Source organism: Zea mays, chromosome 4, assembly GCF_902167145.1.
Source record: "Zea mays cultivar B73 chromosome 4, Zm-B73-REFERENCE-NAM-5.0, whole genome shotgun sequence".
In the NCBI taxonomy this organism is placed as follows: Eukaryota; Viridiplantae; Streptophyta; class Magnoliopsida; order Poales; family Poaceae; genus Zea; species Zea mays.
Window position 1 is genome coordinate 66056325 of NC_050099.1, and position 14456 is coordinate 66070780.

Below are 14456 nucleotides of genomic sequence, written 5' to 3' on the forward strand. Positions count from 1 at the left end.
TCAAGTTTTGTGGCTTTAAGTCTTAAGTTTTTACAGGATCACCTATTCACCCCCCTCTAGGTGCTCTCAGATTATGCTGGATGCAAGGTTGATAGGAAGAGTACATCAGGGACGTGCCAATTCCTAGGAAGGTCTCTGGTGTCTTGGAGTTCAAAGAAACAAACCTCTGTTGCCCTATCCACCGCTGAGGCCGAGTATGTTGCCGCAGGACAGTGTTGCGCGCAACTACTTTGGATGAGGCAAACCCTCCGGGACTTTGGCTACAATCTGAGCAAAGTCCCACTCCTATGTGACAATGAGAGTGCAATCCGCATGGCGGATAATCCTGTTGAACACAGCCGCACTAAGCACATAGACATCCAGCATCACTTTCTGAGAGACCACCAGCAGAAGGGAGATATCGAGGTTTTCCATATTAGCACCGAGAACCAGCTAGCCGATATCTTTACTAAGCCATTAGATGAGAAGACCTTTTGCAGGTTGCATAGTGAGCTAAATGTCTTAGATTCGCGTAACTTGGATTGATTTATAACATACATGTGTTTTATGCCTTTGATCATGTTACTTATACATTTATGCAATTTGTTGCTTATTTATGGTGCTCAAGTTGTGCAAGGGATCCCCGGACCTCACAAGTCCATGTGTGAATGATGCACATATTTAGGGGGAGATGTGCTACAACTTGACCCTTTGAGACTAACCTTTGTGTTTAAGTGTACTTGATGTAGTCTCAAAGGTGAATTGAAAGGGAAAGGTGAACTTGGACCATGCAAAGACTTCCACTGCACTCCGGTATTAGTGTACTCACCTCCAAGTTCATTCTTATGCTCTAGTTGCCTTTTTGCTCTTAATTGACAATTTTTGGTGAGGCAATGGGGTTAAAGGGCCAAAAATGATCCCGTTTTGGTGCTTGATGCCAAAGGGGGAGAAATTAAGGCCAAAGCAAATGGATCAGCTACCACTTGAGAATTTTGAAAATAGTAGAGTTAGAATTTTTGATTAACCAAAATACTCTTATTACGAAATTTGGTCTCTTGTGGGGAGAATTTATGATTATGGGAAAAAAGGGGAGTTTTTGGATCTTGATCAATTTCAGTTTTGGAATATCTCTCTTTATGCCCAAACAAGTGAGTTTGACTTAGAGATAGGAAAATGAATTTGATTTGCAAAAACAAACCAAGTGGTGGCAAAGAATGATCCAAATATGCCAAATTAGAGTCAAAAACAATTTGGTCTTCAATTTGAATCGATGTTGCATGTTTTGCATTGCTTTTTGATGTGTTGGCATAAATCACCAAAAGGGGGAGATTGAAAGGGAAATGTGCCCTTGGGCCATTTCTATAATGTTTTGGTGATTAAGTGTTCAACACATATTAAGTGAGTTGATTATGTGCCAAACAAGCAAGAAGTGCAAATCATGTAACATGTTTCTAGACTTAGTACATTGTTTTGAGTACTAACATATATTGTCTAAAGTGCTAGAAACAGAGAAAAGAAGAGAAGAAAAGAAATGCAAAAGACTTGGCTTGGTACAGCCAAAGTCCAGCTCGTCTTGGCACACCGGACTGTCCGGTGGTGCACCGGACAGTGTCCGGTGTGCCAGGCCAGCCTTCGGTGAATAGGCCACTCTCGGGAAAATCGGCGGCGTATGACTATAATTCACCGGACTGTCCGGTGGTGCACCGGACTGTCCGGTGAGCCAACGGCCGCCAGCGCAACGGTCGGTCGCGCAATCCGCGGGCGACGCGTGGCCCGTGCCAACGGTCGGCATGGGGCACCGGACTGTCCGGTGTGCACCGGACAGTGTCCGGTGCGCCAACTGCCACGAATCTGCAACGGTCGTCTACGCCAGAATAGGAAGGGGATCCGCATCGAACCGTCTACAGTGACTGTCCGGTGGCACACCGGACTGTCCGGTGCGCCACCCAACAGAAGGCAAGGATAGCCTTCCTTGTTGGCCTCCAACGGCTCCTAGCTGCCTTGGGGCTATAAAAGGGACCCCTATGCGCATGGAGGACCTACCCAAGTATTCAAGAAACATTCTAAGCCTCCAAGACTCCAACTTCGCGCATTTGATTCTTTGAGATAGTGACTTGAGCTCCATTTGAGTTGTGAACTCCGTGGGTTGTGTTTTGAGCTCAAGTTGTGACTTGTGTGCGTGATTGTGCTGTGATTTGAGTCTTGTGTGTTGCTCTCCCCTCCCTTACTTCCGTACATCTTTTGTGATCATCATTGTAAGGACGAGAGGCTCCAAGTTGTGGAGATTCCTCGCAAACGGGAGAAAGACAAATAAAGGAAAAACTGTGGTATTCAAGTTGATCATTAGATCACTTGAAAGGGGTTGAATGCAACCATCGTCCATTGGGACGCCAAAACGTGGAAGTAGGCAAGTATTACTTGGCCGAACCACGGGATAAAAATCATGTGTCTCTTGTGTGCTTTACCTTTGATTTTCTGTGTTCACAAGAACTCGCTTCAAGCAACTTAGCCGTTCTAACTTTCATAATCAAGTTTTGTGGCTATTAGCGTTGAATTTTACAGGATCACCTATTCACCCCCCCTCTAGGTGCTCTCAAATGTTAATTAGTTTTGGTAACTTTTTTGCAATTTTCGATCGAAACTAGAATACTTTATGAATTTAATTGTATTTTTATGTTTTTTATAGAAAGAAATTAATAATACACAAATAGCCTCGAAAAATCATGAAATTTTACGGAGGCACGACATATGTACACATATAATTCTAAAAAATGATTGGACCATATAATACACAAGATGTTCATGTTTCTTCCATTTCACTTCCACGTATCGTGAGTTACACGTGAAATCGTTCTAAGTATCCAAGTTTCATGTGCAGACTTGATTGTATCAATTTAATTGCATTTTGATGATTTCCTGCAAAAAGAAATTAATAGTACACAAATAGCCATAAAATTTTACGAAGGCATAACATATGTCCACATATAATCCTAAAAAGTGATTGGGCTATAAAATCTACAAGATGCCATTTAAAATCTATATTTTATTGTATTAGACTATTGTGTGATTCGAATCTTGTCAATATGTTCGAAATATTGTGTTGGACTATTATATAATCTTAACGTTTTGATATATTGTTATGTTGCAATGCTCGTTTATAACGTTTTATATGTGAACAAAACTGTAGTGAACGATAAATAAGTCATTAATTATCCGATAAGTATCTGGTATTCGACCAAATAATATTCATCACTTACCGCCCAAAAATTATCCGGTCCCTGTATCTGTATCTGTATCTGTGTCATTTCTAATTATTCGTATCCGATCCCAAATCTGATTAAAATATATTAGGGTGGGATATAGGATGACCTACTATATGTTCGTATCTGCCTCGTTTTCACCCTTGTATTTAATACCTATGTATTGCTTGTTCCTTGGACTTGGACTTATAGATGAGGCCATGGACCCTTCTACTCACATTCTCTATAAAGTTGGCTTGGTACTTATAGTACATATCTTCAATATAAATTATACTCCCTCGGTCCCAAATTAAAATTCGTTTTAGTTAATTTGTAGGTTCATAAAATATTTGATGTATGTTTTGTATATGTGTTTAAGTTCATTTTCATCCATTTGAATAGATATAAAAACCAAGAGCTAAAACGAGTACTATTTTGAAACGGAAGTAGTGCATTATAAAATAAATTAGCAGTTAACATTGAGATCTTACTGTGGCTTATATTTGGGACGAAGCTAGACAAAGTGTGGTTAACTATGCCACACTTTATCTAAGGTTAGTTATTCGAATTGAAGAACTAACTTTAGGCAAAAAAGTTAGGCAAAGTGTGATAAGTTGGGCAGCGAACCAAACATGCAAGTCAGATAAAACATGCAAGTCAGATAGAGTTTGGGATGGGACCGGGGGCAAGCTCCCACGGCCAGTGGTTAGCTGCCTCCTGCCTTCGCCATCTCCGCGCTTACGGATATGCATAGCAAAAGGGCTCCGTTCATTCGAGAAATGAGGGGTTCTTTATAACCTCGGCTCGAAGTAAGCTTAGCGCGTATGATTCTGAACAAGAATCTGAAGATCCAACCTTGTAATGTAATAACAAATAAAAATATTTTTTTATCAATAGTTTGCATTATGCAGCATCAGACTTTACGCTGCTTCAAGTTAACCGAGAAACCTTTCAAGAAAAAACGTTAACCAAGAAAAACAAAAGCATTTCAAGAAAGATCTCTACACTGCTAACTGGTATAAGCAAGGTAGGTTCACAAAATATTCCGCGTTTGATGTTCTGCTTAGTGCTGCAGCCATGTTCCATTTTCTTTTCCCTTCGATTCCGTTGTCCCGGGAATATGGCATCTTAGTGCTGCAGCCACATTGAGGACCTTTAGTGCCTCGAATCCTAAGCTAGATAACTGAATGAACAGGAGAATGTAGTGTCGTTCTCCAATCAAACTAACGGCTATCCATTTGCACTAGTATGCTCCCTCCTATTCCGACGATTTTGACCGATGTGTTCGAGTGACCCTTGAGGAACAAATCCGTGACCTGCAACGAAATAGCCCACAGTGAACACGGGTTTCAAAGCCCCCAAACAACAGATGCTCTTTACTCGGATGATACTAACGATGATCAGGTGTTCCTTGTTTATGTTTACGGTTGACATAAAGAACATGATTGGAAGTGCTGACAGAAAGAACATGTTACAGGAACTAATTTATTTATGTTTACTGTTGAGACAGTTGCTCGTTTTGCTAGGAAGACCATACCTGGGTACAACCAAATAGCTTAAGAATCCTCAATGATGGACAGCTGTCGACAATCAGCCCCAAAGCTTCGTCTGTCAGTTCACGGCAGAAGGAAAGATCCAGAGCCTCCAATGAAACATAACACTTGCGAGAAATTGCAAGCGCAGTAAGGTCTCCAACCTAAATGAAATGCGTCAGATGAGAACTAATTATGAGGTGGACATCACCAAAATTGGTCAAGGAAACAGCACGTGCTAACAAACTTAATAAAATTTCCCAGTCACATCGAGAAGAAACAAACAAAATAAAGAGAATGGCAGTTTAGGTTGTTATGTACTTCAACCAACGATCATGGCCTGTTTGGATTTATGGATTTACTAAACCTGGCATCGCTAACTATTAGCACCAGGGCCCATAAGGCTCAAGTGCAAGTGGAGAGCTTGAACAAGGCACCAAAAATTCTAGGGTCCCCAGCTGGACTCTATTTTGGCAAAAAAAAATCCTTGGAAACCAAACACGTATGAAGAACAGTAGCTGCCGCCTGCACTGACTCGCCCATACCTAGTGTCCTAGTCCACCCAAACCATCATCCAGCCAGCGTGGCTGCCAGTTGGGTCATGGATGGTTGCAAATCGGGTTCGGCCATCGGCAGTGATTCTAGCAGCAGGCTACACTCTCGCCTCTCGCCCTCTGATCGTGAATCACTGAACTCGTCCACAACAGGAACAGGTACAGGACTATGGGTACTCTTTTTTGCTCTTGCACTGAATCTAATTATGTGATTATCTAAATGATCTAATGTAGTATGTAGAAGTAGTACTGTATATTCACATGTAACACGTTCGATTTATGAAACATGGACTTATTTATTTTTTTATAAGAAAATAAAGGATGTGAAAGGAGAGAATGTGTATAATGTGTGGGATGTATTGCATTGAGCCTCTAGGAAGAATATATAGGAGTACATGGCTTGGAGGGCAAGACTATCCTAGATATAAGGAAGGTATCCCGGGATTACAATCTTAAACCAACCATATCAGGAGTTGTCTAATATACTCTAACATGCCTAATATACTCTAACATCCCCCGGAATCGTAGCGTTAGCAACACGAACGAACAGACTGGAGAATAATGGAGATATACCCCCCCCATAGTCGGAACGCCGGTGCAAATGCTGCGACTGGAGTAACCCATGCAGATGATAACCCTTTGTGCCGATAATGTCGAGATAGCCAAGGACGAGGTCGCAGAACCATTGTCGAAGTGACGTGCGTAGGGTAGCCGTTGTCGAGGAAGCTTTCGAGGACGTCGTAGAAGACATTTCGCACAAGTCGCGGGCGCTGGTGCAGCACGCGGGAAGGTCCACGCGCGCCAGAGGACGTCGTGGTGACGGTGGCGCTGAGAAGCAGCCGTAGACAAAGGCGCGATGCGTCGAGGCAGATGAGGGTGTCGATGCCGGGGGCGACGCGTCAAGCAGCCACGGACGATGCGTGTTCCAGGTTTGCCAAGCCTAGAAACGTGTCGTGGATGAATGCACGTGACGGTGGTGCCAGTACCGGATGTACTAGGTAGAGGGCCCCAACCATATGTGCCAACATCTCAAGGGACCAGCAGAGAAGGCCTCCGTGATAGTTGTGATGCAGCACGACGGGAGTGCCGGCGCAACGCACGGTTGTCAGAGCGGAGTAGACGAAGTAGTCGAGGATGAGACGATGATGCTAGCGACGAGGTTGTGCTGAACGAAGCGAAGGGGTAGGCGTGGAGACCCATCGAGGTTCCTGGAGTTGCGGCGGCGAGAGCCACCAGCGGAAGGTGTTGACGCAGCATGCAGGAGGACCCGCAACGCAGAATAACGGCTGTGTCGGCGCAGCTCGCATGTGTCGAACAACTTGCTCAAACCGTGCGCAGGAGACGCACACCAACAAAGTCGACGGCAATGTAGATACAACGGTGTTGGTTGACGACAAACGACGATGCTGCTGCCCGTGGAGGAGACGCAACGACGACCCTCTTGCCTGGCGAAGCATCGCGCGATGGACGACAAACGTCTCGGTAGTATGGTTCGCCCGTGATCGGTTGATCAGGCCGACGGCGTGCGAGTCGAAGACGACGATGGTGATGTCGATGGTGGAGCCTCCTGATCGGTGGTGGCGACGACGAGCCGACATAGATGGATGTGCAGACGAAGAGGCGCGATACAGACATGCATTCTGGTTATGCCGCATGCTACGCCAGTTGCACCGTCGAAGAAGATGAAGACACCGATGTTGTTGAAGCCGATGTCAAGGGCGCGCAAGTCGACTAGCAGTGGGCGATGGAGACACAAACCCAATCACTTACCAGAAAACAAAAAAAAGACGCAACAAACAACATATCTGGAGAATTCACCGTGGTACTGAGTCCCCTGCGGGCGTGCGGCCCGAAGGCATGACCATGCGTACCCGGCCTGGCAGCCCCAGCCCCGGCAGCGAGCGAGTGTGGCCACAGCGCGGCGCAGCCAGGCGAGGTCACAACCCTGGTGCGGGCACAACGTCCCCGACGCGGGCACACGGCTCCAGCGCGAGCGCACAAGCCTGGCGCGTAGCTCCGGCAGGACCAGCCAGCAGCGAGAGTCAGAGCAGCCACCATGGCGGCGCACGACCCAGTCGGCGGAGAGGATTCGACCCGGCCACAACCATCACCATGACGGTGTGGAGGTGCCGGATCCAGCCGGTGCAGGTCGACGAGGGGTGATCCGAGCAATGCCAACGGTGAGTTTTCCGATCTGCTGGTACTTCGACTTGACGCGATGACGACGATGGGCACGAACAAATCAGAGGGACCGATCACGCATCCTATGAGGGTGCTGCCCCCGTCGAGATGATCTCCCCGAGGGCGGCGCAGCGGTGGCAGCGAAAGACGTCTGTTGGAACTAAAACCTAAAATTGTGATACCATGAAAGGAGAGAATGTGTATAATGTGTGGGATGTATTGCATTGAGCCTATAGGGAGAATATATAGGAGTACATGGCTTGGAGGGCAAGAAGCCTATCCTAGATATAAGGAAGGTATCTCGGGATTACAATCAATCCTAAACCAACCATATCAGGAGTTGTCTAATATACTCTAACAGGGTGCTTTTTAGCAATAGCATGAATGTGTATCATAGTTCTTAACATTATAAAAAACATGTTGCTATACAATGGAATAAAAGACATTTTAGGCCCCATATTGTATTTCGCACCGGGCCTAAAATTGCTTGGTATGGCCCTGATTAGCACCTAGTAGCAACCTTCAACTTGTCATAAACATACTCATGGTTAGAACACATACTAGTAGTCGAGTGTTTCGAGACACTTGCTATTTTTAGTTGCTAACCATTAGCACCATGGATCCAAACAGGTCCTAGCCAGCATCTTTAGAAGTTTTACCGTCTGGACCACGGAACTTATATGGAACAAAGATATTTTAGCTAAGTGGTCAAAATAACAGATCCCTAATTTGAATATAAAACTTTCATGTTAAAAACAATTTCAGATAACTGAAGATACATCAGATTGGTTCTTAGTTCTCACTGCCACCACATAAAATAGTGATGCACGTTTGAGTCAGTCTGAACAAACTCAAACATGCCCATGCCCAAATGTAGATTTGCAGTTGGTTAAAAACAATTTCAGATAACTGAAGATACATCAGATTGGTTCTTAGTTCTCACTGCCACCACATAAAATAGTGATGCACGTTTGACCCAGTCTGAACAAACTCAAACATGCCCATGCCCAAATGTAGATTTGCAGTTTGTTCATACTCTCCATTACACCCAATCAAATGTCTCTCAAAATTCAAAAATCATGTTATATGCTTACACCAAACCAGAAATGTTCAAATATGCACGTGTTAAGTTCCAGCTTGAAGACTGAGTGCATAAATGAAATGTACCTCTCCTGATTCAAGTACCATGTTATTGGTTCTCTAAGCCCTGCAGATTATAATGCTCCTGTCTAGTCAACAAACAATTGTTGTCTGTAATGCCATCCAAAGGTTTACTTACCCCTTTTTATCAGTAACAGATCTTCATATAGTAATTTACATCTATGTTCACATCATGTTGTGTCTGTTCCACATTATTAATGCAACCTAAGTTCAAATTACACTGTCTCCAAACTAATCCATAAAAAGCTTTATCCCACTCTATGTGGTATAGGTCTCTTGCTCAAAAAAAAGGAAAAATACTAAAGGGAGCACGTCTAAACAAAAATATAAGGGTGCTCCCAAGAATAAGATTTATATCATTCAAAGATTACCACATACTCAAGAAGAGAAAGAATGGATAAATTACCTCAACATTGTTTAGCATTAGCTCAGTCAGGCATCCTCCAGATGCTTCCAAATATTGAGACACAGCTTCATCACTGTAATAATGGATCAAAATTATAAGTCTATAACAATAGAAAGAATATGCAGCAATCTCGTTAAACAACAGAACATATTTTGATCAAGAAAAAAATAAGAGTACCATCAAATGAATTAATGGGTGATATTTTTTTTGCTAAAATGTAACACATGAGCTCCATAATACACAAACTGTTAAACCTTGCTGATGTCAACTTCGAGGACATCTTCAGGAGCATGGAAATCAACTTAAGAGTCACTAGATTACAGTAGTGATTTGTGTTCCCTTTTCCTGTGTAATCTATCAGTTCTAAGTAATTCATCAACTTTAAAACAGCGTGAATTTAATTATACAAATGGCAGAACTAGTGCTACAAGTGATTAAAAGGGTCATGATATATTACTCTTGGACCATCATTACGATCAGTCAGAAAAAAATATCAGCACTTCTACAATACAAAGACATAATAGAAAGGGCAAATGAGTTAGCATAGATAAAATGGTTAGAACGCTAGAAAGAAGCTAAATAATACATGCATAACAATCATTATGCATCTGAGTATGGAAAACAATAATACGCAATGATACACATTAAAAAATCGACGCTTAATTCTGCTTAGCAATGGGGTATTCAAACTTGGACCAACCAAAAAAACAGGGGAAGTGGGGCCACACCTGAATGCATTTCTTTGAAGCTTTAGTTTCCTTATTAGCCTACAACCACGAAGATGCATCATTGCTGAGTCACGCAGCCGATTCAAGTTGCAAAGGTCCAATGAAGTTATTTTTTGACAGTATTCCCCAATAGTCTTGATGGAAGATGAGGTAAGTTTCCTACATTTAGATAGCAAGTCAGATATGCAGCTCCATGTTGCTTCTATATATTTTGCATAATAGTAATGACTGTGGTACTGATTCTTCCAAAAGAAAACCATTGCCTAAAGTGAGAAAATTTGAAAAGACTTACAAGCAACCAGCAAATGCTAACTCCTTCAGATTTAAACCATGTACAGGAATGAGCCCCTTCACAAATTTGTCACAAACAGATTGTATTCTAGACATTGACAAAACCTCTAGATGCTTAATCTTCTGTAGAGAAGGAAGAATCGTCATAGCGTCCACATTTGTGCAGTCATCTATATAGAGTTCTCTAAGAACTGAACATAACTTGTTTGCAAGAATATCGATTCCAGATGAAGTGAGAAGAGAACACTCGCACAGATTTAGGGAGCATAAAGAAGGCGCGGCAGAGATGATTGTGACTAAACCATTATCAGAAAGTCGATAATTTCCCTTCAGAGATATTTTTCTCAACAATGGCATGCAGTTAGGAACCTTAGCTAAGGTAGTTGGCAATATGTAGTCAGGTATGCATCTCCCAGATATATCAAGCTGTAGATCCTACATTAAGACAAACGCTGAATGAGTTCTCACAAATTAATTTGACCAAAAGAAATATGGTCTTGTTGAAAGGAATAAATAATGTGTCCATATCACAGAAACTGAAGAGTAAACAAATAGTACCTGCAAACTTTCAGTGCTGCATTTCCCAAAAGTTTTCTCAAAGTCATCCTCACTCAGCCATGAACACTCGCTGAGATGCAGTTCTGTAGGACTGTCACACAATAGTTTATTGAGAAGATGAGTATTCATCTTCCTGGAATCACACAGAATCTTTAACAGCTTGTGCTTTAGCTCCTCTGGGACACCTTCAAGCGATTGAATCCATTCAGAATGTTCCGCAAGGGTATTTAAGCATACACTTGTAAGTGATGGAGCAACTTGAGCTTGTACTAGATTTTTCCTATCCTTTGAAGGCGACCAACGGATGACCCTGTTTGCAGATTCGTCCAGCTTTAAAGAATTCAACTCTCGAGCTCTCAACTTAGCTTCTCTTTCTTCATATATCCTTGCCGCAGTTGCAAATGGGCCTGGCCAGTCTTCAGTGTCAGGACCAGGCTCTAACTCTTCATCGTCATCTTCACTATGCTCATCTTTATCTGCTTTGAAGAATGCAAATTTAGGGGCCAGCTTGATAGCCCTTTCTTTTACGGTTTGTCTGCGATATGACTCCATAGAAGCAGAAACTGATCCTGAGTTGAGCTGAGTCTCTTTGGAATCCACTGGATCGAAATCTGGCTCATCCTCGCTCGAGGTCAGAGATGATAAACTATCTTCTGCAACCATCTTTTCCTTTCCTTTGCTATCAGGGTTGAATTTGTGGGAACAGGTATCGACTGCAGAGCCCACATTAGCATAAGCGCAAGATTTGTTATTCCCCAAAACAAGCTTCTCTTTCACTTTGCCTTCCTTCCTAGAACTGCATTGGCTCGAACCTTCCTTGAGACACATATCTGCAGAGACTTGTGCTTCAAAACTTGCAGGACTTCCTGAAGCATATACTAATTGCTCAACCACCCCACCATTTGCTGCCGGTAACAGATTATGCGTCTGCAGAGATTCTCCATTGCTTGCATTGGCAGGATCATCCACATCCCCCTTTTCAGTCTTCGTAGCAACATAATTCAGTTCGGTCCCACTTGGACCCAGCATCATACAATCCTCATCAGAATCACCCTTTGTGTCAGAGACATGCTCTGTCTCCACTCCACCGACCAATATGGTCTTACACCGCTTCGTCGGCGTGTCCACGTGTTGGTGCAGCATTTCGTTATGCACCTGTCCTCGACGAGACGACCCAGTCTCCGCCTCCCCACCCGCCTCCATCCGACGCTTCGCGATCCGAAACCCTGACCGCAGGGTCGTGAAGGGATCCGAACCGCCAGAGCTGTCGCCGCTCGCGGAAACCCTGTCCGCCCCCGACCCTCCGCCATCGCTATTGGAGTTCCCAGTCCTCGGCGAGATGGATGTAGCAAGCGAAGAGGCAGGGACTCGAGCACGGGCCCTCCCCGACCTCTTCTCGCTCCCGCCCGACCCGAACCCGGAGGAACTGCCGTCACGAGCGGAGAGAGTGTTTGGAGTACCCAAGGCGGGGCCCGCGAGGCGCAGGCTGCGTCGGGGAGGCACGGCGGCGGGAGGACTGAGGTTGGGGCATCCGGCGCCGCAGTCATCGTGGTGGGAGACCGGGCCTAGGCCGAGGCCGAGGGCGGCGCCCATGAGGCGCAGGCTGTGTCGGCGAGGCCCAGCGGCGGGTTGCTTGAGGTCGAGGGATCCGGCGCCGCGGTTGTCATCGGAGGCTACGGGGCCAATGCCGAGGCGGAGGGAGGTGGACGGGGACGGCGCAGGGGTGCGCTGCGAGGCACCGGCCACCGCCTCCGGCGGTGATGCCGCCTTGGCGCGTGAACTGGGGCGGGGCATCGCGGAAAACGTGACGGCGCAGACGCACGATGGAGGGAAGCGTCCGCGACGGCCGACGACGCGAGGGGTTTTGGCTTTGGGTGCGCGTGCCGGGAGTTGGAGCAAGTTTTTGGAGCGGCGCGAGAGGGGAGGAGGCTTCCAGGGGAAGGAAGCCGGAGGCGGCGCGGGGTTTGGCGAGCCGGCGGTTCGCTCCCTGTTTTTTTAATGGTTTTCCCGCGTAAACGGGTGCCGGTGAGCGGGGGCGTCGCCTCGTGTGGGGCGCCGTACGGTCGTTGTGTCTCTGGGCCTCGGGTCTTGGGCCGTGGGCGCGCGGGGAAACCCTTGCCCTTGCTGGACTGTCTGTTCACTCTGTTGCGCTGGACCGGAGAGAAAGAAACGGACCGGAGAACCGAGAACTATTTCAGTGGACGTGGACTATTTGGCCGTGTTTGCCACAATGACCCAGCCTGCCTGCGCTCCCGGTCCGAGGATGCAACTGTAGCTCCCTGTTTGCGGCGAATTTTTTTGTTTTTTTAACTTTTTTATGATAAAAATATATATTTAGATGTCTGGATGACTTATTTCAGGATCTGGATCCGAAGCTTGGCTTCATAAGCTATGGCGCCGAGGATGCAACTGTAACTCCTTGTTTGCGTCGAATTTTTTGTTTTTTTAACTTTTTTATGATAAAAATATGCATTTAGACCTCTGGTTGACTTATTTTAGGTCTGGACCTGAAACTCGGCGCCATAAGCTACGGCGGCGAGCTCTGACATGATGGTGGCGGCTCCCGGCGGCTAGGGCTGGCGTGGCGCCGACGCGGCCTCCTAGCTCGGCGCCACAGATCTTGGCGATGAGCTAGGGAGGCCTATAAATCGGTCGTTCTGTTGGCCGAGAGGAGCTCATTTTCCCTCCATTCAAATCTTCTTCAAAGTTGCTTCATTCAAAGATTCGAGTTGGAATACTTTGTATACCAAGGTATGGTGTCTTACTGATTCGTTTTGTATATTGGGTTGTAATTTTTCGATTATTAGTTTTGATTGTTGTCACTAGGATATATAGTATAGTTCATATGATGGCTACATTTGATTTCATAGTTTGTGAAATCCGATTATACAGTCTATTAGATACTTGTGTTAATATATAATCGTTTCTTAGATGAAAGACATGTACCGGGAGGCGTTGTGGCAGAAGAGAGGTCGTCCTTAGGAATTATATTCAAATGTATCTAGTAAGGATGCTCATGTTCCTCCTGTGCCTAGCTGTGACTGTGGCAGACCGGCTTGGGTATGTCAATCCAAACATCAAGACACGAATGCTCTTGCTTCTACCTTTGTGGCGGTTTTAACGTACGTAGCTTATGACTTGTGAGTTAATATTGTTTACTAGATGTGTACTAATGCTTCGTTCCATTTTTGTAGGAGCACCTGAGGTGTTTCTTTTTCCAGTGGATCGACGGTCCTGATAAATTTGACCATCGATATCTTTTTTTGCAAATTGGTTGTATAGAAGGACTAGTCATGAGCGTTTTAAGCGTTGGTTACCTCCTCCCCCGAATCCTCCACCAATGACGGATGCAGAGAAGGAGGTAGCAACAAAAAGACAAATAGACTCGCCGCCTAAATGCGATTGCAGAGATCGTGCTGTCATCGATGAGGACACTGCGAAGCACTTCGTGTGTCCGAACAATGATTATGTGAGCCCATAACAAATGTCCAAATTTTTGTTATTTTTTGCACAAATTTATTAAATTATTCTCCTGCAGCCATACAAGTGGCGTAAGTGTCATTTCATAGAATGGTTGTATGGTCCTATGTCCCATTGACCAGAGCCAGAGGCAAAGGAAAATGAAAAAATGAGTGGGCGGAAGAGTTGAAGTTTGATCCAGTACTCTGCAAATGTGGTATTGAAGCTAAGTATGGATTAGTTCCTTCCAAGCTTGATGTTGGCTATTTTTGGACATATGGTAGATTACGATGAGGTTGGTATTTATTTTTTGTTTGCATCAGCTGCAATGTTGCACCCGTACTTACTCTATTTTTTGTAGGAGACGA

The 14456-nt window shown here is 44.9% G+C and overlaps 1 protein-coding gene across 1 annotated transcript; it reads right to left on the bottom strand.

The window, feature by feature from the left end:
* Window positions 1–4061: 4061 nt before the first annotated feature.
* Window positions 4062–12638, bottom strand: LOC103653335 (uncharacterized). Its single transcript, XM_008680267.4, has 6 exons — window positions 10630–12638; window positions 10073–10506; window positions 9781–9939; window positions 9053–9125; window positions 4756–4914; window positions 4062–4534 (listed from the first exon to the last, which is right to left on the bottom strand). Exons 1-6 carry the CDS (start codon window positions 12421–12423, stop codon window positions 4442–4444), a joined length of 2712 nt encoding a protein of 903 aa, XP_008678489.1. The 5' UTR covers window positions 12424–12638; the 3' UTR covers window positions 4062–4441.
* Window positions 12639–14456: the final 1818 nt, after the last annotated feature.

Coding starts and splice junctions, on each gene's coding strand:
- LOC103653335 (XM_008680267.4), bottom strand. CDS start 12,423: ATGCCCCGCCCCAGTTCACGCGCCAAGGCGGCATCACCGCCGGAGGCG. Junction 4,915..9,052: donor TAATGCTAAACAATGTTGAG/GTAATTTATCCA, acceptor CATTTCATTTAG/GTTGGAGACCTTACTGCGCT. Junction 4,535..4,755: donor AGCTATTTGGTTGTACCCAG/GTATGGTCTTCC, acceptor ATTTCGTTGCAG/GTCACGGATTTGTTCCTCAA.